The 26,280-nt window shown below is 42.2% G+C and overlaps 1 protein-coding gene across 1 annotated transcript in view; it reads left to right on the top strand.

The window, feature by feature from the left end:
* The window catches only part of KCNMB4 (potassium calcium-activated channel subfamily M regulatory beta subunit 4), a 110,157-nt gene that overhangs the window by 34,018 nt on the left and 49,859 nt on the right, over positions 1 to 26,280 (top strand). Inside the window, exon 2 of the mRNA XM_075552778.1 lies at positions 21,262 to 21,389. Coding sequence (XP_075408893.1) covers positions 21,262 to 21,389 — 128 coding nt within the window. The remainder of the gene's footprint in view (positions 1 to 21,261; positions 21,390 to 26,280) is intronic.

The following is a 26,280-nucleotide window of genomic DNA, read 5'->3' as shown; positions in this document are numbered from 1 at the left end:
TTGTTTGAAGATGAAAAATATTTGTGGAGATCTGCGAAGGGTCCTCCAACCAATATCTTGCAGCAGATGATACTCTTTCTGACTGCCTTATAAGCACTCTGCACGCCCTCAGACCAAAAGAACAAATAATATGCTGCAAATCAAGTTCTTACGTCCAAATTGTGAACTAGAAATTTTTTGAGTTGCTGTCCAAATTTGAATGTAAATTTTGTTCTATAAATGTTAGTTGTGTTACAAACGACTTATTTCAAATTTATTTGCTACAATAGAATCAAATTTTAAAAGGGATATAGGTCTCCATCCAGAGAAAATGAAAATGCAACAACTAGCCAAGCAAAACCAAACCAAAACAAGCTGACTGCCAGCTAGACCAGCAGTTCTCAACCTGTGGGTCGCGACCCCTTTGCGGGGTCGAATGACCCTTTCACAGGGGTCATAACAGTAGCAAAATGACAGTTATTAAGTAGCAACAAAAATAATTTTATGGTTGGGGGGGTCAGCACAACATGAGGAACTATGAAAGGGTTGCGGCCTGAGGAAGGTTGAGAACCACTGCTGTAGATGATGGGGACTTATCGCTACCCTGTAGGAGGGGCACACAAAAATGAAAGCTCTCAAAAGATGAAAAGGATTTGTGACTCCCTAAAGATAATCCCAAAGTAACTTTTTTCTTTTTAAATGGTTTTAAATAGTTTTATCGAGAAATCGTCAATGTCATACAATTCAATATTAAGGTTTGTGCGTTCATTACCACAATCAACTTCAGAACATTCACTCCTTCTTGTACCCATTGCTGTGGATCCTCCATGTCTACCTCACTCTCCATGCCCCTCAATAGCCGTTAGTCTGAGAAACTTCTTTTTCAAGATGTAATGTACCGATTCTCAACCTGTGGGTAGCAACCCTTTTGGGGGACGAATTATAAGAATTCATAAGAGTAGCAAAATTACAGCTATGAAGTAGCAATGAAAATAATTTCATGTTTGGGGGGGGGGTCACCAAAACATGCGGAACTGTATGAAAGGATCACAGCATTAGGAACGTTGAGAACCACCGAGCAATGAATCCATTGGGTGCTCAAATTTAATGGTTACAAAATGTAGTGGGTCCTGTACTAGTATTACTAGTACTGAAATTAGTAGTAGCAAACAAACATAGCAGAATTTGTCCCAAATTCTGCATCCATCCCTTGTTGTAGCTAAAAAATAATAACATAGAGACCCTTTTAGAATCTGAAATTATTGCATCTTCAGTGTCCATTTAAACTCACTGCCATTGAGTTGATTATGGTTTTGAACTGTTGACCTTGAGGTTAGCAGCCTTATATGTAACTCGCTACACCACCAGATCTCCATAAATAGCAGAAGTAAAAACTCTACTTTGTAGAATAAGTTTTCTTTTATTGATGTTCATCATTGAATTGGAAGAGGGCCAAGTAATTGTCCACATTACAGCAGACCATGTGAAAATTCATGATGAAGATTTCTGGATGGTAAACAAACAAGGGTCTATAGCCAGAATATATTTCTAAGATGCAAAACTAATGGTGAAAATTATAACCAAGAGTGGCTACTTTATTCTTCATCATTTGGCACTGTATACTGTTTTGTTTGCAAACTAAATAGTCCTAAATAATTCCACTCTTGATTTGCTAATGTTAGATTTAGCAATTGGTGCAACTTGAATTTTACTGATAAACATGAAAACAGTTCAATTCACAGAATTTTAAGTTGCCCTATTTAAATGGAAGAAATGATTTTGGCTTATTTCATGAACTGGAAACATAATACTAAATTATAAAGTTAATACTGGGAAGCTATTTTGCAATGCATTGTTGCTGTGTTTTGTTTTTACGCTCACTGAATGTGGATTAGCTTTTTGAAGAAGATGTGAAATGTTTCAGTCTTCACAGAATAGAAATTTGGGGGTTTTACTTGAACTTATTGCTCAGTGTGGTCTAATTTTAGCAGGTCGGATCTCAAAATATGGTAACACAGACAAGGGCAACCCATTCCATAGATAATGTATTGAGTGATAAAGTTCAATCATCTAATTCCCGTGAAATAAGTACCGCTGATATTTCAGCTTGTCCGCAGAGTGCACTCCTGATCTTTGCCACGCAGACCAGCTTAGCATTGGTTTGCACGTGTCTCCAACAGATAGAAACCCTATGAAGCAGTTTATCACACCCACTAGCTTGCAAAGTTACACCAATGCAGAAATTGAAAAGGAAGTGCTTCACTCTTCACGTGAAGTTTGCTCAATGTATTTTTCCAAATGCAGAGGCCAGCCCTATGGCAGTGCTTGCCATGGAAAACACTAGAATGCAATGAATGTGTCATGCTGTGTGCTGCGTGCGCATTTACTTAATCTTCAGGGCGCAGGGCAGTCAATTGTTGTCTGGAAGCAGTTGAACTTTTCTCCTACTGGTCGATTCATCACTCCACATATCTCTTGCTACTTCCACTCACCAATTGGCAGTTAAAACATAATCAGGCTCAGATCAGGTATTAAAGTGTCTTTTTAATACTGTTGGGAAGTGCAAGTACAGTCCTGGAATCACACTCTCAGATGCTACATACATTAGAAAATATTACTGAAGACCAGATACAAAAAAGAAATACCAAAAGAGAGGCTGAAAACATACCCAATAGACTGCAAATAATTGAAAAAATACCTATGTTGGTTACGTGGAATCATATAATGAAATATTTTCATCCAACTATTCCAGCTTTGCAAGATTCAGAATTAAATATAAAGATATACACAGATATCTGCCAGTTGTTACCAAAGTATATACCTTAAGAGGAGAATTTAAAAATTTTGAATACACAACAAAACAACTACTGCCAAATACTGATTATTAAGCAGTTCATTGTCATAGAAGTATTAGAAATAATGAAGTATGCTAGAAATTTTGAGTACCAGAGATCAATTTTTCATAATCACATACTACAGCATCATTTATACATCTGAGTCTTCCGTGAAAAGAAAGGCAAACTGGTACGAAGTCCTTTCAAATCGATTTTCCCGCCAACACGATGTAGATATTCCTGACGAAGAGTGCATGAAGACGTACAAGAACTGTTGCTGTTGTCGTTGCCCTCACAGGATCTCTTCCACCGCATCGCGCCCGGTGTGCAGCCGTGCGGAATGCTGCCGGCTCTTGCACCGACCCAGTGGCTCCTAACACACGTGTCCCTGTCATATTTACCCAGGATGTAACTTCTTTGAAAACATGATTATAGTGTTAATGATGAATGCCAAAGTGGGATATGCCAATTAAGTGGAATGATATGGACTAGATTATAAAATTTTCGCATGGTGGGATATAAGGTTTTTACCAAATACCATATTTTCCACAAAAAGAACATTCCTCTGCTTCCTTAACATAAAACTGAGTCAATGAACTAATTTTAACAATCAATGTAAATTCTGTTGATTCCTACAATAAAATATTTACTTTCACCAATATTGGTTTTAAAATAGTGCGTACTTCAAGTGCTGCTTGTTTCATAGTAAGTGCTAAAATTATAACTGTACAAATGAAAGTAAAACCACAAAATAAGTTTTAATGATCAAAAAACAGTCAGCAAATTGCTACATTTTATTTTTACCTAGGTCTTTCATCTCTGACATTAAAATCAATAACTATTATTTCTATTTTTCACTCTTAGCACATTCTCCAATGATTTCATCACAAGGAAGCTAAACAGTAGCTACTATAATTACTGCATAATAACGAAAATGAATCCAGTGTTTCTTGACTCATTGTTGCCCATGAAGGTTTTTGATTCTATTTAGGGATGACAATGAGCAGCATGTTGTGATCATTAAAGTTATGAATATGCTTAACGCAGGTTCACCATTGGGAATTAGCATTGTATTTTATATTATGAAATCTGATGTGCTTAAATGAGTAAAATTCGCTTACCCTGAATCTTTAAACTTAGTCTCACTTCTCCATAAGAGTCTGTATTTCAGTCATTAGGATAAGCCTGCACTAATTATAAATGTAAAAAATCACAAAAGAAATGGACCACCACTTTTCTGTCAGTTAGTCATATTGTGGTAGCTTGCATGTTGCTGTGATGCTCGAAGCCATGTCACCGGTGTTTCAAACAGCAGCAGGGTCACCCAAGGTGAGCAGGTTCAATGGAGCTTCCCGACTAAGAAAGAACAGGCTGTCCATTTCTGGGGAATTAGCTCCTGAAAACCTTATGCAGAGCTGCCGAGCATTGGCAGATGTAGTGCTGGAAGAAGAGCCCGTCAGGTCAGAAGGCACTCCAACCACGACGAAGCAGTGTCCTCCAGAGGAGAGCTGCCCATCATGACGTGGACACAGTAAAGCTTCCAGGAACGTCATGTGCTCATAAGGCACTATTCCAAACGAGAAGAAACCAGGGGCAAGCATCAGTTAATAACCAGCACTTGGAGGACGCAAAGTAGCAATCTAGGAAAATTTCAAGTTGTCAAAAATTAAGTGGACCTCACAAATACCGATATTGTAGAGGAATTGTGTCATAAGAATAGTAAAGACAAGGTCAAGATCGATCTTGAAATCTCACTCTGCTGTCTGTGGCACTATACTACCGAGATGCATACAAGGAAATCCAGTTAACACGACTATTCAAAATGACGCACCAAACACTAAAACTATCGATGAAGAAATTGAAGACTATTACCAACTTCTTCAGCCTGAAATTAATCAAACACACAATCGAGATGTATTGGTAACTGCAGGTAATTGGAATTTGAAGGTGGTGGGAAGAAAGGAAAAATAGTTGAAAAACATGACCTTGGACTTGGTGATAGAAATGAAGTTGGAGATCACTTGATAGAATTTTGCAAGACCAACAATGTCATCACAACTATCTTTTCTTTCGGCAACACAGATGGTGATGGTACTCTTGGATTTCTTCTGATAGAATAGGAAATCAAATGTACTACATGTGTTAGAAGAGACAGCGGAGAATCTCAACATCAGCAGCTAACATGAGGCCAGGGGCTGATTGTGAAACAGACCATCAGTTGCTCCTAAGTGAATCCAGATTGAGTGCCAGAAAATGAAAATAAATCCACCGAAGCCAAAGTACTACCTTAATTATGTCCCACCTGATGTTTAAGAATGTCTCATTGAACATTAGTGACAGAAGACCTGGTGAGCTGTGGAGTGACATCGAGAACATCATAGGAGGGGGTGCCCTTCAAGAAACTAGAACTGTGCTGGTCTGAGCAGAGCTTTTGTGTTATGCATTTTCCACCCCGCTAGGCGAGCAGCCAGCAGCTGGCTCTTGGTGCACCTAGTGGTGTCTCCTGGGAAGGTTCTCTCTGGTTACAGTGAATTTTTTCATAACAGTTTTGCTTGAACCTCCTTTTTTGTGATGGTTGCTTTTCCGAGAACGGTGTGCGACTGTGAAATTTTGTCCTGCTTGGGAAAAGTGCCACAGAAACTGTTAAGATGTTGAACACAGCTTACAAGGACAGCACTATGGGAAAAACTCAAGTGTGTGAGTGGTTTTCTCATCTCAAAAAAAGTGAAATGCAAGGAAAGGATGAGCCAGCCAGGGTGCAGGATAGCACATCAGTGAAACGCAGATCATCCCTCTAGTTCTTTAATGCTTCCTCCACCCCACTATTATGACCCCAGTTCTACCTTACAAGGCTGGCTAGACCGGAGCATGTACACTGATACAGATAAGAGCTCTGGACACTCAGAATCCAGGAAAGACACACCCCTTAGAAACAATAATGGGAGTAGCAATACCATGAGGGTAGGAGAAAGTGGGGAGAAAGGGGAACCAATCACAATGATTGATGTATAATCTCCCCAGCAAGGGGGATGAGCAACAGAAATGTGGATCAAGGGAGACAACGGATGGTGTAGTATATGAAAATAATTTATCAAGGGTTTACAAGGGTGGGAGGGAATAAAGGGGAGCTGATACCAGGGACTCAGAAAAATATGTTGAAAATGATGATGGCAACATATGTACAAATGTGCTTGATACAATTGATATATCCTTATACAATTGTTATAAGAGCTTTCAGAGCCCTGGTTTTATATATATATATATATATATATATATATATATATATATATATATATATATATATATATATATATATATATATATATATATATAAAGGTGAAATGTCCATTGATGAAAAACCTCGTTCTGGACTTCCCAAATTGGTGAAAATGTTGACTCACTTGGATTTCATTCCACCAGATCAGACTGTTAATCACACTTTCTAGTTAGAGGTTCTGAAAAGATTACATAATAGTGTGTGACCAAAAGACCTGATTTGTGGCATACAGGGGACTGGTTTTGCCACCATGACAATGCACCTGCTCATGCAGCTATCTCAGTGTGCCAGGTTTGGGCAAAAAACAGCTTGCCTCTCGTGCCATGCACCTGATTCACCTGACATCACTGTGTGTGACATCTTTTTGTTTTCACGAATGGCAGACAGACATGAAAGGACAGCGACTTGATGATGTAGAAGAGGTCCATGAAAAATGAGGGAGGAGCTGTCAGTCATCCAAACAGATGAGTTTGAAAAATGTTTCCAAGAAGGAATCGCAGATTTGACAGTGTTACATGTAATGGAGAGTACTCTGAAGGTGATAAGGTAGTTTTGTAAAAAAATTTAAATACATAGCTTTGGGGAAAAAATTCTGTTTTTTTTTCCATAACTCCTCATATATGAAGAAAGAATAAGGCCATTAAAAGACAGCAAAGAAAGAAAAGATCAAAGTGAATGTTGGAAGAGACTCTGAAACTTGCTCTTCATCATAGGAAATCATAAAGGAAATGCGAGAAATGATAAAGTCAAAGAGCTAAACAGAAAATTTCATGGGCAGTTCAAGAAGACAAAATAAAATATTAATGAAATGTGCAAAGACCTAGAGTTATAAAACCAAAAAGGGAAAACATGCTCAGCATATCTTAAGCGGAAAGAATGAGCAAAAAATTGAAGTCTCAACTTGCAATATTGAAAGGTTCTGTGGGCAAAATTTTGGATGATACAGGAAGCGTCAAACGAAGGTAGAAGGAATCTACAGTCGTGGGACCACAAAGAATGAGTTGACGTTCAGCCATCTCAGTGGTTACACGCGAACAACAGCTGGTGGCGCAGAAGCACGGAGTTCAAGCGCACTGAAGGCATTGGCCAAAAACTAGGATCCAGGAACAAAATGCCACCTGGTCTGGGGACATCCTGACGGTTCTTATGCTTGAACCCATTGTTGCAGCTGCTGGGTCAATCCATCATGCCAAGGGCCTTCTCTTTTGGCGGTCCCTCCACTTCACCAAGCATGATGTCTTTCTCCCAGCACGGTTCTCTCCTGACAGCATGTCCAAAGTACGTGGGGTGAAGTCTCACCATCTTTGTCCTTAAGGAGCATTCCAAGGCAGATTCATTTGTTATTTTGATAGTCCATAGGGCTTTCAATATTCTTCACCAACACCATAGGTCGAATACATCATTTTTTTGATCTTCGGTATGCATTGTCTAACTTTCACATGACTATGAGGCAAATGAAAATAGCATTGCTTGGATCAGGTACACCAGAGTCCTAAAGTAAAGTCTTGCTTTTCCACACATGAAAGAGGTCGTGTGCAGCAACTTTATGTAATGCAATGCCTTATCTGATCTCTTGAATGTTGCTTCCATGAATATTTGTTGTAGATCCAAGCAAGACAAAATCCTCAACAACTTCAATCTTTTCTCCATTTATCATGATGCTTTCTATTGGCCCAGTTGTGAGAGGGTGGTTATTTCACACTGAGTTGTGACCCACACTGAAAGCTGCAGTCCTGGATCTTCAGCAAGTGCTTCCAGTCTTGTTTTCAGTCAGCGGGACTTGTGGGCCACCTGCATATCGTATGTTTTTAATGTTTCTTCCACCCCTGAAACCAAACTCTTCATATACTCCAGCTTCTCTGATCACTTGCTCAGCATTGGCTCAGCATACAGATTGAGTAAGTGTGGTGAGAGGATGCAACCCTGATGCGCACCATTCTTGAGTTTGAAACGGGCAGTGTGCCCTTGTTCAAGCAACTGTCTCTTGATCCATGCCTAGTTTCCGCATAAGCACCATGAAATGTTCTGGAATTCCCAGTCTTCTCAAGGCTTTCCATATTTGTTATGATCCACACAGTCGAATGCCTTTGCATAATCAGTAAAACAGAAGCAAATATCTTTCTGGTGTTCTCGGCTTTATCCAAAATTCTTCTGACATCAGCAATACTAACCTTTGTTCTAAGTATCTTCTGAATTTAGCCTGAATTTCTGGCAACTATCAATGTATCCCTGTAATTGTCATTGGATAATGTTTAACAGAATTTTACTTGCATGTGATATTAATGATGTTCTTTGATAATTTCCACATTCTTCTGGGAGCCTTTCTTTGGAATCAGGGTAAGTGTGGATCTCTTCTAGTCAGTTGGCCAAGTAGCTGTCTCCCAGATTTCTTGGCATAGATGAGTCAGAGCCTCCAGTGCTTCATCAGCTTGGTGAAATGTTTCATTTGAGAGTCCGTCAATTCCTAGAGCCTTGTTTTTGGCCAGTGCTTCCAGTGCAACTTGGACTTCGTTCAGTATCACTGGTTCTTACTTAAATGCTATCTGTATCTGTACGTAGATGCAAAAGTATCTGGTTGAATCTCGTCTAGTTATTTTTCAGACAGTGACTATTTTTTTTATCTTCTTTCGATGCTTCCAGCATCATCCAATGTTTTGCCCATAGAATCTTTTAATATTACATGTTTGAATTTGTTATTGAATTCTTTCAGTTTAAGATATACTGAGCATGTTACTCCTTTTTGGGGTTCCTAACTCTAGGTGCATTTGAATTGTGGTGCTTGAGAGGAACCTTGAAAGTAGCAAGGAGTGCTAAAAACTCACAGATCTGTCTCGGAGGAAGTGCGGTTAGAGAGCTCCTTGGAGGCAATAATGGTTTCACCTTACATACTTTGGACAGATTGTCAGGAGAGACTAGCCCATGGGGAAGGACACTGTGTTTGGTGAAGTGGGGGGCAGGGGAAAAGAGGAAGTCGCTCACCCAGATGGAGTGACACAGTGGTTGCAACAATGGACTCAAGCCTTGGAACACTTGTGAGACTGGCAGAGGAGTGGGCAGTGTTTTGTTCTGTTTGCATAGGGTTGCTATAATATAGGTCGGAACTAACTACGGGGCACCTAACCACCACAACTACTATAGGTCTTTGCACTCTTCCTTGTCATATTTTGCTTTGTATTCTGGAGCTGCCCTTTGAAACACTCTGCTCAGCTCTTTGGCTTATTCGTTTCTTCTGTTGGCCTTAGCTTCTGACATCCACTTTGACTTCTTTCTTTCTTATCTTTGTAGTGACTTACTTGTTTTCTTCATGTATGATGTTCTTGATGTCACCCCACAGCTCATCAGGTCTTCTGTCATGGGGTGTTTAACGCTTCAAATCTGTTCTTGAGACGTTCTCGAAACTCAGGTGGGATAGACTCAAGGTCAGATGTTGCTCTTGTGGATTTGCTTTCATTCTCTTTAACTTCAACCTGAACTTATATATGAGCAAGTGATGGGCTGTTCCACAGCCAGCCCCTGACCTTGGTTCAGCTTCTGACACTGAACTTCGCCGTTGTCTCTTCTACCAGAAACCAAACCAAACTGACTGCCCAGTCTTTCTTCTTTAGAGCTGCTGGTGGTTTGGAACTGCTGGCCATGTGGATTGCAACCCAAGTCGTAACCATTGCAGCAGCAGGCCACAGATGTCGTCCATTTGATTTCTGTGTACTCCACCTGGAGAAGTCCACGCCTTTTGTAGTGTTGAAAAATGTATTTGCTATGAACAAGTCATTCATCTTGCAGGACTTATGATGTGACCTCCAGATTGGCTTCTGTCCCTAAAACCATATGTTTCATCTGCTCTTCCTTCTCTCTATTTCAAACTTTTGCTTTCAAGTCACCAGCCATTATCAATGCATTCTGACCACAAGTTTGATCCATTGCAGAGAAAGTGAATAATTGTTGTATTGATTGGCTATCCCTGAACTCAAATAGATCTAATCGTATCACAGACAGCATTGGCCTGTTTGATGATGAATGGGATGCCATTCCTCCTGATTGTGACAGCCCTAGCGCAGGAAACCATATGACTTCCTAATTCAAAATAGCCAGTGCCGGTCCATCTCAGCTCACCAACACCCAGAATATCACTTTTTCTGTGTTCCATTCACTTGTAATGACTTCCACTTTCCGTAGCTTCATACTTCTTATATTTCACGTTCAATTATTAACTGACGCTTGAAGCTGTTTCCTCTCATTTTTCGTGGTGTCCTCCCATCAGATGAAGGCCCCAAAAGTTTCACTCCCACAGGCTTTCCTCCATTCAAGGCTTATGATGAACTCTTCTCTTTGAGAAGGCATTGCTTCCTGGTCAGATTTGTTTATTTGTTTAAACTACCGACAATCAAGCGCTTTAGCAAAGGAATGTTAAGATGGTTGGATTTTCCACAAGGCCATAACCAGTGACTTCTGGGTTTTCTTTTCCATGGACAGGAATTCTCTGCGTCTGTACCACACACACAAAAAAATCTGTGAGCTGAGCTTTCAGACTTGTGCGGCTCTGAATAGCAACCCCGTCAATTGAAAGTAATCAAAAGCTCAGCACTGAAGAGCACCTAGTCATCTCTTGCTTATTTTGCACATCTGTGAATATATATTTGTCAAGGTCACCGTTGGAAATGCAAAGGATTTTTTATAGCCAGTAAGCATTCGTTGTACTCTCAAGAAACCCCAACATCAAAAAACAGATTTGTTGGAAAATGATTTTGGAAAGAGAAATGTATGTTCTTTAATGTTTTAAACAGAACCTCGCCCGGAGCATTAAAGTATATCCAGGCTCCTAGGCTTAGAAACCCTAAGCAGAGTCAGTACATGTCAGGATTGACCCCAGGCTGAGGGTTTGGTTGTTTCATTTATCAGGTGATAGAAGACGAGGGTCCTCTTTTAGAACAGCAGCAGTATCACCCCTATTTCTGCTTCTTGTTCCATCCTTCTGATTGTTGTATTTCGCATGTGGTTAGATCAATATTGATTCTTTTTGATCCCTACCCTCTTTTTCCTTGCTAGGTTGCTATTACTTTTTATCAAGTTGATTCCAACTCACGGCGCCTCCATTTGCGCAGCGCAGAATTGCTCCAGAGGGAGCCATGAACCTCACTGGTAACTTTCTGAAGCACATTGCCAGGCCCGTAGCTCCTTCTCAGGGAGCAATCAAGTGTGTAACTGCTTGTGCCCCAGAGACTGCTGTCTATGAACCCAGACATTCTCGAACACCTCTTGCATGTCAATGATCGAAGAGCAAATTGTGGTGACTAGGATGGGCTTCCGTACCCCATTAGCTATTTAACCCGAATAAAACTAAACTCGGGGTCGAAGTAATTGAACTAATTCTCTCTAGTTCAGCTCTCCACAACTGCTAGCTACAGGTGGTAAGACAATAGACATTCTCTTATCTATGACTATCCTGGTGAAGAGCACCTGAGAGAAAAGGCATCACCAACGGACATACCAAAACTCACCCAAACCCACCGAGTAGAGTGATTATGACGCGCATGAATGTGTAGGATTTCCAAGACTAAATGTGCTGAAGCAAACGGCCACATCTGGTGGGTTCAAACCACCCACCTTTTGGTTATCAGCCAAATACTTTTGATGGGAATATTGGGGAATTTTTAGAACCTGATAAAATCATTTTATGGCATGTTTCTCCATATCAAATGTACACATCGATTCAATTCAGCATGCAATCAAATGGCATATGCCCAAGTACCAGAAGCATTTCAAAGACACAGTTAATAAGATGCATTTACAAATATTTCCCATGTTCTTATCCTTCCTCCTCCAATCATCTGATAGTTTTAGTGTTCTTGGGGAGTAGTGGTGAAGCCATTTATGTGTCTGACTCTTTCAGGATGCTACATAATTTAGAAGTTAATAACCCACGTATTATCCATTAATAGTGCCATGTTCCTCAGCCATATTTTTACTGCCTTGTCACCTGCAGGGCTTTTCTTCTGGCTCTCTCTGAGAATTCTCTCCTTCTGTTCAGTAGGTGTTCAGTACTGACAGTGTTTTGATGCTATCCATAGGGGTTTCAGTGGCGAATTCTTCTAAAGTGGACAGCCTATTCCTTCTCCACGGTCTATTCTTCCTCCGGAAGCTCTGCTGAAACCTGTTCACTTGGGGTGACCCTGCTGGCATTTGAAATACCAGTGACATAACTTTCAGCATCACAGCCATGCACAAGCCACACAGTATGAGAAATAGACAACTGATAGATGTACCAACATCTAAAAAAGACAGACACACATATGTACATAGACAAAAACCCACTGCTGTTGAGTCCACTCTGACTCACAATGATTCTGTAAGACCAAGTAGGACTGCTCCATTGGGTTTCTGAGATTGAGCATCTTTACAGGAGCAGACAGCTTCATCTTTCCCCCACGGAACAGCTGGTAGGTTTGAACTGCCAACCTTGCTCACAGTTAGCAGGCTAATTCTGAATTTGTCGCGTCACCTGTGTGTGTGTACACAACTCATATACTCTGAGTACATGAGCAAACAGAAGGGGAGAGCACAGGTGATCCATGTATGGGGCCGTCCAGTGCCCTGTTCTGACCCTGGTTACCTGCACATTTCAGCTTGTTAATGAACCTCCCTCCATTTTTGGTTCTTCATCAAATAATCCAGTTTCTTAATCAGTGTACTGAAAACATACAACCCTGACACCCGTCTTTTCTCATTTTAAACCATGCAGTATCTTTCTCTGCTGTCTGGCAAAGCAGCCTCTTGGTCCATATACAGGTTCTGCACGAGCACCACGGAGTGTTCTGGAATACTTATTCTTAATGTTATCCACAATTTGTCACCCTACCGGGCTTATTCTTGTCAGGTGTTAGCGAGTCGTTCCGACTCATCTATTCCCTGTGCATAATAGATCAAAGGACTACCCAGTTCTGCTCCATCCTTAGATTGCTGCTTGAGCCCCTTGTGTCAATCCAGCTTGCTGAGGATCTTCCTCTGTTTATACTGACTGTGACAGGTTAACTGTGCCAACCAGACCTCCATAGAAACGTTGATGGAGGTTAATTAGGTCATAGCTTGATTGGAGGGCGACTGCGATAAATACTTTCCGGGGCTGGCGGCCTCCCACCTGCTGATCAGACCAGCGTGCTGCTACTTGAGCTAATTCTCTGCCTCATCTGTGTGTTGTACTACCGGTGGGCCCATCCAACCCTTGGGTCGTGTTGCTAGAGCTTGAGGCTCCTTGGAGACATGCTGCGTGGTGTGGCTGGTGCGGACGTGGCTCCAGCTTGAGGCTGGTGGGTGGTGTCGCCATGCACACATCTGTTGATTGGGAGATCCCTTTGGCCCTGCTTCACCAAGCTCCTGTGCTACTCACTGCTGATGTCCCACCTGGCTGTCTGCTGCCTGTGCGCCCACTCTGCCTGTCTTGCATGAGGGCAGACTCCGCTTTCTGCTTCCTTGACCTCGGACCGGCAGCCCTCTTGAAGGACCTTCATTATATTAACTGTTACACAAAAGTGAGTTGAACTAAGCCCTCTGTACTGCTGTGTGGACTAATTAGCTGTGATAATCTTCTTGCTATATAAACCTATCCTTTTATAATCATATAATCACACTTGTCCTGGTTTTGTTTCTCTAGAGACCCCTACCTAACACACTGACCTTTACTTTACCAAATATGATATCATTCTCCAGGGTCTGTTCCACTTGATACTGTGTCCCAAGTCTCATCATCCCTGCTGTAGTGAGTTAGATTGGAGTTCACAACCTCAGCCCTAAGACTGGGACTCTGAGGCGTTATGCTGTGGGAATGAGGGAGAAGTGGAACCAGCTCTATCTTGCAAGCCTAAGCTCTGCTGGGAAAATGTCTACCCTGTCTTGGGATAGATTAGCGAAGTTCTAGCTGCCTGACAGAATCAAATGTTGATCTTCTCGGAGGAGTTAAACCAAAGCCACAAACCCCTTGTCACCAAGTCCTTTCTGACTGGTGGTGGCCCGAGTGTTGCAGAGACAAATTGTTTTAAGGGTTTTCCTGGCTGTCACCTGTGTGCCAGCAGTCTGTCCGTCTTCCTCTCTGGTGCCACGGGCTTGTTCCAGACCGCCAGCCTTTAGCTTAGTCATTGGGTAACAAACCACCCAGGGAAATTTCTATTACGATTATTATTGCAGCCTTGTTGTATGGATGCAAAAAATGGAAATAATCTAATCAAATTAGGATACTTCCTGGGGCACTTTCAATAGGAACCTAACAAGAATAATTTAAACAAAGCAGGCACTAGTGTTTTGCTTGTGTGAATGTCCCAATTATGCGATTCAGGTCTTTTCTGTTTTATGATCTACTGCCCTTGACCTCCACCATGGGAAGGTTGCACCCTGAATAAGGAAGACCAAAGAAGAATTGCTACATGTAAATTACGTGCTAGTGAAGGGTATTGAAAGTCGATCTGTTTTGGAAGAAGTGCCAGCCACATTTGCTCCTTAACATTGAGGATGACGAGACTCTTCGCCCATATTTTTGACATATTATCAGGAGAGAGCAGTCCCTGGAGAAGGACGTCATGTTTGGTAAAGTAGAGGACCCTTGAGGAGATGGATTGAAATAGTGGCTCAAACATCATGAGGCTGGTGAAGATGAAACAGGACCAAACCGTGTTTCTTTCTGCTGGGCATCGGTGACCACACCTAACAACTATCACACCCGTAACCCCCTGCTCCTAGCTGTGAGGCGGTAGGGACTCTGTTCACAGCACCCACCATGAACAGCACGGTTATGCAGGTGTGCTCTCTAAGATGCTATCCCCCAGCTCATACACACTTCCCAGAGAGAGCAACCTAGTTGAGACTTGCAATATGCGTTCTATACCTGATACTGCAGAGAAAATTGAGAACATTCTCAAAGGACTGTAACTGTCAGTGTTTCCAGGTCAGTTCTAGAAAAACAGGTAACTTAAATCCTATTTTAAGGTTGCTTTCCTTGTCTTTACTTCCATTTTTCTAAAGCATTTTACTGCTTTTTCTAATGTATATGTTTTAGATACTACTGTCTGCCTGCCTATAAGGGAATGGACAAGGAGGCAGCTTTCATAGACCACCTCATCACCTCTGTCTGTTCCCTGCAGCCATTAAATATAGCTGTATCCACATTTTTGGCTAAGCAAATATTGAGTGCTTAGCTTATTTTGAATATGTAAAGTACTACTCATTTTTACATATCTTATCCTATGTGTGCATCTAGTGTGCCTTCATTACATTTTCTTAGGAACTTTTAAAATATTCTGTGAGCTGAGAATTACCTCATCTTATTATTTTTTTAAAAAACTTGCCTATGTACATTTCTCTAACTTTTCCGGAATCTCCCAGAGAACTGTACGTCTCCCTTTACACTATTTTTCCATACAGTTATTCATAATAGGTAACAATTCAGATTTTCCTTTAAAAATATATTATGATACAATTTCTGACCAAACTGCCTCAAATTGAACTGAGTGTAATCAGTTTTTGAAGCTTCAGGAGTAGGGTCAGGAGGGGCTTCCAAAAGCTTGTGGGAAAATTCCATTCTCTTTCAATTCCATTTTCCCACAGTTTTTTGAAGTACCCTTATATCTTCTACCAGTAACATCAACTTTTCTTCCCCCCCCTCCCCCCAACATCAACTTTTCATGACCCCGCTCATCTCAGGCTATCAAGCGCAAACATGAGGGACTTACCTTGGATGGGATTTTGGCCCTTTATATAGAGCGGCCATGATCATTGCAATCTTTCCTTGACAGTCTCTTTATACACACACATTTCGAAGCCTTAAGGTTGTGTGCCGTACAGGACAAAAGAGTGGGCCCGTGGCGAGAGAGAGACAGCTCCTGGTGAAATGGATGACACTGCGGCTCCACCGTAAGAGTTGTCAGGCTGGGGCAGCACCGGGCAGTGTGTTCTTCTGTTGTGCTTCGGGTCACCGAGAATTCCAGCCGGCCCGACAGTGTCTAACTACCTTACAGCACCTAATCAGTATTCAAGCCATCCCAGCAACGAGGAATATCTGGATGCGAAAGTGGGCTTTCCTTTTCTAGCCCATTGTTTCCCCAGGTGGCAAACGGGACCCCTGGGAGGCACTGGAACAACCCAGGGGGCTGCAGAAACAGTTACCTAGCCTTTATCCTGGAATGTGGGCTGTAGTGCAAGCGCTTTAATTCCAGGGCGGTGTGAAAAGGGGGCTGCAGGCCAGAGTTTGGTAGGTAACCTGTGTCCTAGATTATCACAAGAAGATTGGTTATCTCCTCAAGGCTTGAAATGATCATCACAATCCACTCCACAGTCTTTTTAAAATGCCCTGTCATGCATATTATAAATGATAGCTATAGAGCTTATTCCAGATACCGTGTCATGTTTTGGTCTGACTTCTATTTAGATTTGACCTCTATTAAAGAAAAACTTTTATCTGTTTTAATAACATCACTAATATTAGCAATCTGTCTGATGAATCTAGAAGTTAGATGAATATTGTTAAATAGGAAAAATGCATTTGTAGAACCAACACAGATTGGTACATTTTCACTGAAGTGGCTGTTCATTGGGGATGGGTAGGGAATATTTTCCAAGGCGTCGGAGCCGCTTTTCACTGACACCCTTAAGTACAAAGGAGCAGGGCTCTTCTGAGCAGTAGGTCAGACAATTTGGGCAGGTTCCAGCACCATCTCTCTCCCATGCCCCCCAGTCCTCCATGAGATGACTCAGTGTTTCTGGAACATCCATATGCAACTCTTCTGCACATTACATTTCCTATTCTTGGAATGGCACAAACACCCCCGGCCTCACCAGACCACCCCACCCCCCTTCAGAAAGCCAACTCCTGTTCATGTGTAACTACACAAATGAAAGTAGTTGACATAACCCTTAACCATTGCAGATTCTTTCTTAAAACCCAGTGGTGCTGACAGGTAAGTGTTGGATTGCTCACCTCAAGGTTCGTATTTCAAGTCCACTAGCCACTCCTTGGGAGAAAGATGAGGCTGTCTGCACCCATAGATTTACCGCCTCAGAAACTATGTAGAGTCACTATGAGTGGGAATATATTGGAGAATTCACTCCAGAAGGGTTCTGCTAAAATACAAATCCATTGTGGTAGACTGGGAAAAGGATGCTCTAGTAAGACCCTGGAAGTACGGGTGATGAAAGTACGTCATCAAACATCTGGGGCAAGCCGTGTCAGTGTCTTCCTGTAAACTCACTGGCAGCCTCCACGTGAATTCACCCTGAATAGCCCCTGCACTCCAACCAGCTTTCTCCATGAAGGCAGTCATTTTTCCCTCCGAAACTGGTAGGCCTTTGATGAGTGACTTCAACATCCGTCTCTGTGCCTCCGGGCGTAGAGAAGGTGATTGAATCTGAGTTCAGGCCGCACAGACTCCAGTGAGGGCTACGTAGGCACCGATTTTAGGAGTTGGGAAATGATGACTTTTCAAATTTTTTTTAAAAAAGGTCCAAACTCTATAAAGTACACTCATGGTCTTCCATGAAGGTGCCCAAATATTCACTTAAGGGACAGTGCATTTGTCCCATAGAGGTTGGAGGACACGGACAGAGTGCACGTCCACCCCTCGGTCCTCAGGAGGACTCTCCCAATCCCCATCCAGCAGAAACCCTACATCAGATCTACAAAAAGATGCTGGCGGCTGGGCATCTTCCTCACCCCATCCTCAGGGGGCGCCCATGAGAAATATAGAGAGGCCTAGAGAGACTTGGCAGCCAGTGCCTCCAAAACTCACTGCCATCACGTCAATGCCAACTCCCAGTGACCCAGAGGACAGCTAGAACTGCCCCTGTGGGTTTCTGAGACTGGAACTCTTTGCTGGAAAGCCCTCTCTTTCTCTCACAGAGTGGCTGACGTTTCAGAACTGCTGACCTTGCGGTTAGCCGCCCACAGTGGAACCACTGCAGGACCGGGCTCCCGGCAGCTGCTGTAGGAGAGTCATAAACAGCATTATGCGTTTGAATCCCAGCCTGACCATTAGCCAATGTGGCCATGGGGAAAGTTTCTTTAATCTTCTGCTCCTCAGTTTTTTCATCTTTTAAATGGGATACTTGGAATATTTTCTAATGCTTGGTACATAGCCCTCGTAGTCAATAATGTCAGCCATAGTAATGATGGATAGATTATTCTTTGTGCCCCCAGACGAGAGTTCTTCATGGTGGGGCTGTTAAGAAACATGGCGAGCCATCAGGCTTGGATGATTTGTTTTTTTAAGGCCTTTCCACTGAATTTCCTAATTCTTGTTTTAATCTAGACACTGATAGTGAATTATTATTTCTAACTTAGTTAGAATTTTTAACCAGATTCACTGATCGACTAAGTAGACTGGAGAGGGAGGAACCTAGGGACGGTCTGAGTGAGCTTCAGGGACACCTTAAAGGTTAGTTAACTGAAGAATCAAGATGTAAGAAAATAGCAATGATTTTTAAGAACATAAAGTTGAACCTTAAATATTTTAAATTTTTTATTCATTTTCTTTCTTAACAGTTCTATTGGCATGTCATGAAGTTCAATAGTTCATTCATATCAAAAAGAGTTGTACAATCATTACCACATCAATTTGGAACATTTTCTTCTTCCTTGTGCTCATTGTTATTCATGTAATTATTTTTTTAATTGCGACAAAAATATACACAACAAAACATTCTCCATTTCAACTTCTTTTTTTTCTTTTCTTTTTAAAAAAAAAACATTTTATTAGGGGCTCATACAACTCTTATCACAATCCATACATATACATACATCAATTGTATAAAGCACATCCGTACATTCTTTTCCCTAATCATTTTCAAAGCATTTGCTGTCCACTTAAGCCCTTTGCATCAGGTACTCTTTTTTTTCCCCCTCTCTCCCCGCTCCCCTCTCCCTCATGAGCCCTTGATAATTTTTTTTTTGGTACCCCAGGTGGGACGAGCCCTTGAAAATTTATAGATTGTTATTTTGTCATACCTTGCCCTATCCGGAGTCTCCCTTCCCCCCCTTCTCTGCCGTCCATCTCCCCTGGAAGAGGTGGATCCTTGTAATCAGTTCCCCCTTTCCAACCCACTCCCCCTCTACTCTCCCAGCATCGCCCCTCACACCCCTCGTCCTGAAGGTATCGTCCACCCTGGATTCCCTGTGCCTCCAGCTCCCATATGCACCAGTGTACAACCTCTGCCCTATCCAGTCCTGCAATGTAGAATTCGGATCATGGTAGTTGGGGGGAAGAAGCATCCAGGATCTGGGGGAAAACTGTGTTCTTCATCGGTACTACATCGCACCCTGACTGACCCATCATTTCAACTTCTATATGTATAAATTCAGTAGTATCGATCTAAATTTTTTTCCTTTCAGTATCTGTTTTAAAAAGTTGCAAGAGTATTATAAGCTCATTATTTAATCTAGGATACAGACTATTAAAGGAATCTTTGAATTTGATCTCATTATTTGCCCAATGTAAAAAATGTACATGCCTTCCAAAAACCAGCCTCACTAGCTCAAAATTTTCTAACAGCAAGACAATGTTTTATCTCGTGGAATCTCAATATTTTCAGTATAGAACTGTAACTTTATACAAGTATACCCTATGAAAAAGATATCTCGCCGCTTCTACTTCCAAATCTGGAAATACCTTCTTAGAAACAAAATAACTCGCTGTCATCAAGTCACTGCTGACTTACAGTGACCGTATATGACAGGGTAAAACTGCCCATTGGCTTTCCAAGACTGTGGCCCTTTTTTTTTTTTCCTCTTCTTCTTCCAAGACTGTAACTCTCTGGGAGTAGAAAATTCCGTCTTTCTCCTGAGATCAACTGGTTTTGAACTGGTGGTTTCGAACTGACGACCTTGCAGTTCGCCGCCCAGCGCATAACCAGGACACCACCAGAGCTCCTCGTAAATTGACCATAGCAGAGGAAAAAAGTGTTTTATTTAAAGCAAAGGAAATGATGAAGTAGTTAGGTTAAGCAACTGGAAACTCACCTTCAACCCTAGTCCCTTTGTGAATGTTTTAGTGTAGAGTACAGGCGCCAAGGAAGACCTCCCACCTCCCCTTGCGGGAGTAGCATCCCCAGCCATCTCCCAGGAGGCAGGATCTCTTCTAGGGGAACACTGCAGCAGGGTTTGTAGTGGCATCCTCGGCAGGGTCCTTACTTGGACCAAATTATAGAACCGAAGAGCTGGGCGTTAATTTAGAGATCTTACCCTTTAGATGATTAGATTAGTCCAAAAAGTAAAGGAATTTGCGTAAGTCCTTTCCAAACAAACTAGCTGTCATGGGGTGGAATTCAACTTATGATACCTTGTGTTTCACTTTGAGTAGCGTGTACTCCACAGGGCTTTCAGTGACTGAATTTCAGAATTAGACCAGGCCTTTCTTCTGAGGCACCTCTAGATGAAGTCAACCCTCCCAACTTTTTGGTTAGCAGACACACAATCACCATTTGCATTGCTCAAGGACGATCTGAACTCAAACTCATAACAAACAACACAACTGGAGCCAGATCTAATGATCTCTGTTTGCTTCCAAAAACCCAACTGCTGCTTGGAGGAATTCAGGATTTCTTATAAACTTTAAATTCATGTTATTAATGGGAGTGGAGCTGTATGCACAGAAGACAAGTAGCAGTGGTCCAATCAGGAGAGTAATATTGGAATCACATTTAACAGAAAGAGGAAAGCCCCTCCCTCCGTGCCATTGAGTCCAGTCCCACTCGCGGCAGCCGTGTGGAACAGCGTGCACTCGACCGTGGTAGCAGATTTCTGAGAAGAAATTGCTTTGATGATTGACGGCAGACAAGGAAAATATCAAGGCCATAGATAGAAACTGAGGATAACATCGCACTTTTTTTTCTTGTCATTCTTTTGAGAGGCAGGCCTTCAGAAAGAGAGAGACAAGTAGGCTTTCATTTTAATATTCGAATATAATTAATTATAAAAATCCTTCTCTAATGACTGTAGATTATTTTACTGTCTTTTTTCAATTGGAATATTTCTATGGCTGTGCCCATTTGAAATACTGAAATCTAGTTTGCCAGTTTTGATTGAAAAATTAAGCATGCCAAAATCAGATGAACTATCTGCATACTTTCATCTCTCAGCGACAACTGCGTCTTAGTATTCCTGAAAATAACAGGTTTACTCCTTCTGTTTAATTTTGTTAGTGCTCCTACATCCCTCCCTGTGAGAGAGAAAATCAGAAAAACCTGGAAAGTGTCATGACTTGGCAGCAGTACTGGAAGGAAGAGATTGGTTCCCAGCCGTTCACGTGCTATTTTAATCAATATCAAAGGTAAGTCACTGTTTCCATGTGCAAATTGACATTGCTGGTAGCTCCTGGCCTTTGATACCTACCCTGAGACACCTTAGAAGTCACACCCATAAAACCCTCTAGAGGGCAGCTCTACTCTGAACACGAAGCTCCCCAGGAATTAGAACTGACTCAGCAGCAACTGGGAATATGGATACCTTAGAACAAATGATCCATGGGACCGGACATTTCAGGAGACACCCAGATTAATCACAGTCGTTTATTCATCCAACACTCATCAAGTGTTTACAACTCCTGATGTATGTATGTCCCATGATGTACATTTTGCTTGCTTGTTCTTCAGATGCCTCAAACCTCTTCCCCACACACCGACTCTCTTAGTGACTAGCACAGTTATCCACCATCTATCCAATCCAGAAGCTATTGAGTAATCCTTAATGCCCATTTTCCTTTACGTTCCAGAGCCTAAATTCACCACCAGCACATTGATTTTACCCCCACATGCCTCTTGAGTGATCCATATCTCTGCCTTTTCTTGACCATGTCTTAGCTCAAATTCACATGCTCTTTCAATTCTATTTAATGCAACAACCTTATAACAAGTCCTCCCAGCTCTACCTTGATCCCACTCCAAGCCGTTCTCCAGGGTACTTCAGAAGGCACGATTAGAGAAACTACTTAGACATTAGGACTGAACCACTCGACATGAAGGATGAAGGAAAAACGTAGTTCATAAGGATAATGTTCAATGTCCTCGTCTGGTGAGTGGTGTCTGGGCCCTAAAACCCTATGAGTGGTCATCTCCTGAGCACCGATGGGTGTCTTCACACCGGGGCAGAGGAGAATGGAGACAAATGAAGACCGATGGAAATAACTAGTCTAAGAACGAATGTCCCCTACATGAACCATAGCAGCTTCTAACTCGAGAGCAGACAACTAGCTGAACCTGGCTCCCTCGACTGTCCCTCTGACCAGGACCACAGTTGAAGGTCCTGGTTAGAATGGGTTTTAAAAATGTAGTAAAAAAATTCAAAGTAAAAAAACAAATGAAAAAAACAAAAAAAAAACAAATGAGCAGACTTGCTAGTTGAAAAGAGGAACCACCCCACCCCCAAGTCTATTGGCCTGAGAAACTTTCTAACTGAAATTGAAGACACTCCCAGAGGTCACTTCCCAGCCAGTGACTCAATGGGCCTACAAAACAACAGGCAGACTCCGCAAGACCCGCATGACAACCCCTGCGGGAGACTACAGATGCAAAGACAGGGAGGGGCAGGGGAATCGGGAGAATGGAAACAGCCCCAATGAGGGAATGGGGAAGTTGCTGACACACCGTGGGAATGTCAGCCAATTTCAAAGAACAGTTTATGGGTGAACTCTTGGTTTTGGAAAAGCAATTTGCTATGTAAACTTTAACCTAACGCCCAGTAAAATGTTTTTGTTTCTTAGAGAATCGTCTGGGAATCTAGTCTTTTTGTTTTTGTTTTATTATAAGCAGCAGCAGCAGCCGGCTCTCAGCCCTCCTTCTGCATAGTCCGCCTCTCGTGTTACAAGGTGGTGACTCTAATTCCAAATATCTGACCAGATACAATGGTGTCTTTTCTGGGCAATATCTTACCCAGAGAGAGCAGTGTCCATGGCCGGAAAGACCTGGCTCTCTCTGGTTGACTTTCTATGTTGGGATGAGGAGCCTTCTTCCTGCACTGGCTCAACAGACCTTCCTTTGAGTTCCCTGGAATATGTTCCTTTTTCTACCCCTAAACCAATCACAGGAAAGAACATTAGAATGGACCCCTCAATTCAGGATAAGGCAATGTCTTCTAAGTGACGTGCCATAGGGGAGACAGGGAGGGAGAAGAAAAGGGCGTGGGGTTTTAAAGAGCAACCGGCAGGGCCAGTTTCGTAGCCTTGTTGGAACAGCTCTGTGCCTGAAGTGTCCCACATTCATGTCACATAACTACGCCAAGTGGGCTTAAGAAAAGTGGAGCCCAGACAAGTCAACTCAGATATCGGGTCGGTGGACCCAAGCACTAGTATTTTTTGCAATGTACCCTACCCCAGCGATGCTAATGTGCAACTGGGGTCAACAATCACTGCTCTGCCCTCTCACCTGCCATCCTCTACTCCACTCATTTACCTGGCCTTCCCGACCAGACTGCACATCTGTTAAGGACCTGGCCACATCTGCTTTGCCTTTCTATCCCCAGCACCTAGCATCATGCCTTCTTCTCAGTTAACAAATGATTGGTAAATGAAAGCAAAGGACCAAATTAATCAGGAGGGTTCTTTGCTTCCAAGAAGAGGCATGTATTGGAGGAAGCAGACACATTTGCAAATGTACACATGGCTTCATCAGCTGTAAATAAAAGGGGAGAAGAGCCTGCAGTGGGGGTGGCTGTAATAAAGAAAGTGAAGTTTGATGCTCTCAGGTGCATTGGGTATGGGGGTGACTTAGGCAGGAATGGAGACTTTCTATGCTGGAAAGGTAGCCTGATGTTAGATGTCTACAGGGTCATAAATACCACATTAAGGAGATGGTCCTTGTTATGAAGGTAATGGGAATTCATGAGCAGTTTGCTTTTGTTTAACTGAAGAATGACAAGTAGATCTTGGTTTCAGAATGACTGGTATGAGTAATGGATCTGTATTGGAGGGGAAGATAGGAAATGATAGGGGAAGGAGGAGAGAAGTGAATGAAAACAGTTCCCCTTTCGAGTGACTAGCTACCCTGTGCCAGCCATTGTGAATAACGTCTTATGTAAACCACCAAATCTCTTAAAATAGCTCTAGTATCCTCCTTTGCCAGATGAGGAAATTGAGTCTTAAAGAAGTTAAATAACTTGCCCTGCACACGTAGCACGTAAGTGACAAACTTGAATCCAGTTAGTCTGCTTCCCAAAGCTTTTCCTGTTAACCATTTAATGGCCCTGGTCAGGGATTTTTAGATTATAAACTAGAGTAGCAGCCTTGAAAATAGCTAATGGAAGTATATCAAAGCCATTTCCAAAAGGTAGAATTCATAGAACCTAATGTAAGTAAGTGATGAGGAGAAGGAACATGTCATATTTGATAGCCCAGTTTTGTGCTGGACTTGAGGTATTCAGACGTTATCCAGATGATTGAACAAGTTAGAGACACAGTTGATACAGCTCTCCCGATGATTGAACAAATTAGAGATACAGTTGATACAGATTTCCAGATGATACAAGTTAGAGATACAGTTGATACAGATCTCCAGATGATTGAACAAGTTAGAGATACAGTTGATACAGATCTCCAGATGATAGAACAAATTAGAGATACAGTTGATACAGATCTCCAGATGATACAAGTTAGAGATACAGTTGATTTTACAGATCTCCAGATGATAAAAGACATTCAGTTGATACAGATCTCCAGATGATTGAACAAGTCAGAGATACAGCTCAGGAGCAGGAGGCCTGAAGCAGGACCAGAAAGACTGAGAATCATTGGCACACAAGCTATGTTTGCTGGGGGATGGAGTGTGAGGGCAGAAATTGGACCAAATCTTGGGATCATCTGTGTCTAAGTTAGAGGCAGAAGGCTGAGGAAAAGTCACTGGCCGGTGAGAGGAAAGTCAGAAGAGAATATTGTGTCAGAACCCTCGCTGTCATTGAGTCAACACCGACTCATAGCAACCCCCTGTGGGTTTCTGAGACTGTAACTGTTCACTGGAGTAGAAGCCCAGTCTATCTCCAGCAGAGGTGCTGGTGGTTTTGAACTACTGATCATGTGGATGCCAGCCCAACAGGTTACCTGTACATCACCAGGGCTTCTTTAGTGTCAGAGTATTGTGAGAACTACAGAGAAGTCTTTCTTTTAGCAATTAAGTGTCTTCTAGTGACCTTGGCAAATCTTGTTTAGGGACTGTATTCTCTATACAATATTAGGGTATAAAGCTAGAAATCATTTTACATTCAGTGGAAAGAATTAGGTCAGAATGTAGAAATATTTTATCCAAACTACTCTTTAAAAAAACTTTCTATGTCTGGAAGAAGAGTTTGGAGAGGAGGTGAATAATTGAGGGAAGTGGGGCTGGAGAGAGAGAAATTAGCTTTCTATAGAGTAAAATTGATGAGGCCAAGAGAAAAGTTGAATATAGATATGTCTAGACAATAAGGTAAACATGGAACACCCCCTGAAGAAAAAGAGTTAGGGTGGAATAAAGAGGTTAAGAAGTGGAGGGTTGGTTGGTTTTGTTTTTTCCTATGAAGAGGGAGCCCTGCCAAAACAAACAAACAAACAAACAAGCCTGCTAATAGGGCTTAGTGTGATTGATCCTCAGCTCCCCCCTCCCTGGGTCTGCTGCTTCCTTTAAGCTTGGGCCAGACGTTGGTTTCCTAATGTGGGTGAGGAGTCTGAGCCTGTGGTTGGAGGAAAACAGGGTCACCCTCTCCCACTTGCGGAAGATCGCCTTATTAAGCTTCCCTAGCTCCCTACTCAGCTTCAACTAGCTCACCAAGTTTTAAGAAAGGCTGCCGCCCTCAAACAAGGTTGCCTCCTGTTAAGGCGTTGATTCTGAATCTCCTCAATAGACAATCAAGAAGTCTTCTCACAGATAAATTAGTAGTCAGAACCTGCCCTGCGGCATCAGCATAGTGGGCGAAAGATCTGGCAATAAACTGCCGTGAAAATTACATCCTAGGAAACCCTATTCTGTCACATGGAGTCACCACAGCAAACTTGATTTCAACAGCCTGTAACACCAACATCGACTTTAGTAAGATTACAGTTAAGCCCATCCTACCTCCCTCAGATCTGATACCGATTCCTTACCCATAATCCAAATCTCAAATTCCTGGAGGTGTGGGTAGAAGTGGGGGTGGTCTGTCACAGCATAGCAGCCCTTAAGACATGTTATTCAAGTGACTTAGGGAGACACGTTTGGAGT

Source organism: Tenrec ecaudatus, chromosome 6 (genome assembly GCF_050624435.1).
Source record: "Tenrec ecaudatus isolate mTenEca1 chromosome 6, mTenEca1.hap1, whole genome shotgun sequence".
NCBI lineage: Eukaryota > Metazoa > Chordata > Mammalia > Afrosoricida > Tenrecidae > Tenrec > Tenrec ecaudatus.
This window is presented reverse-complemented; position numbering and strand designations above follow the sequence as displayed.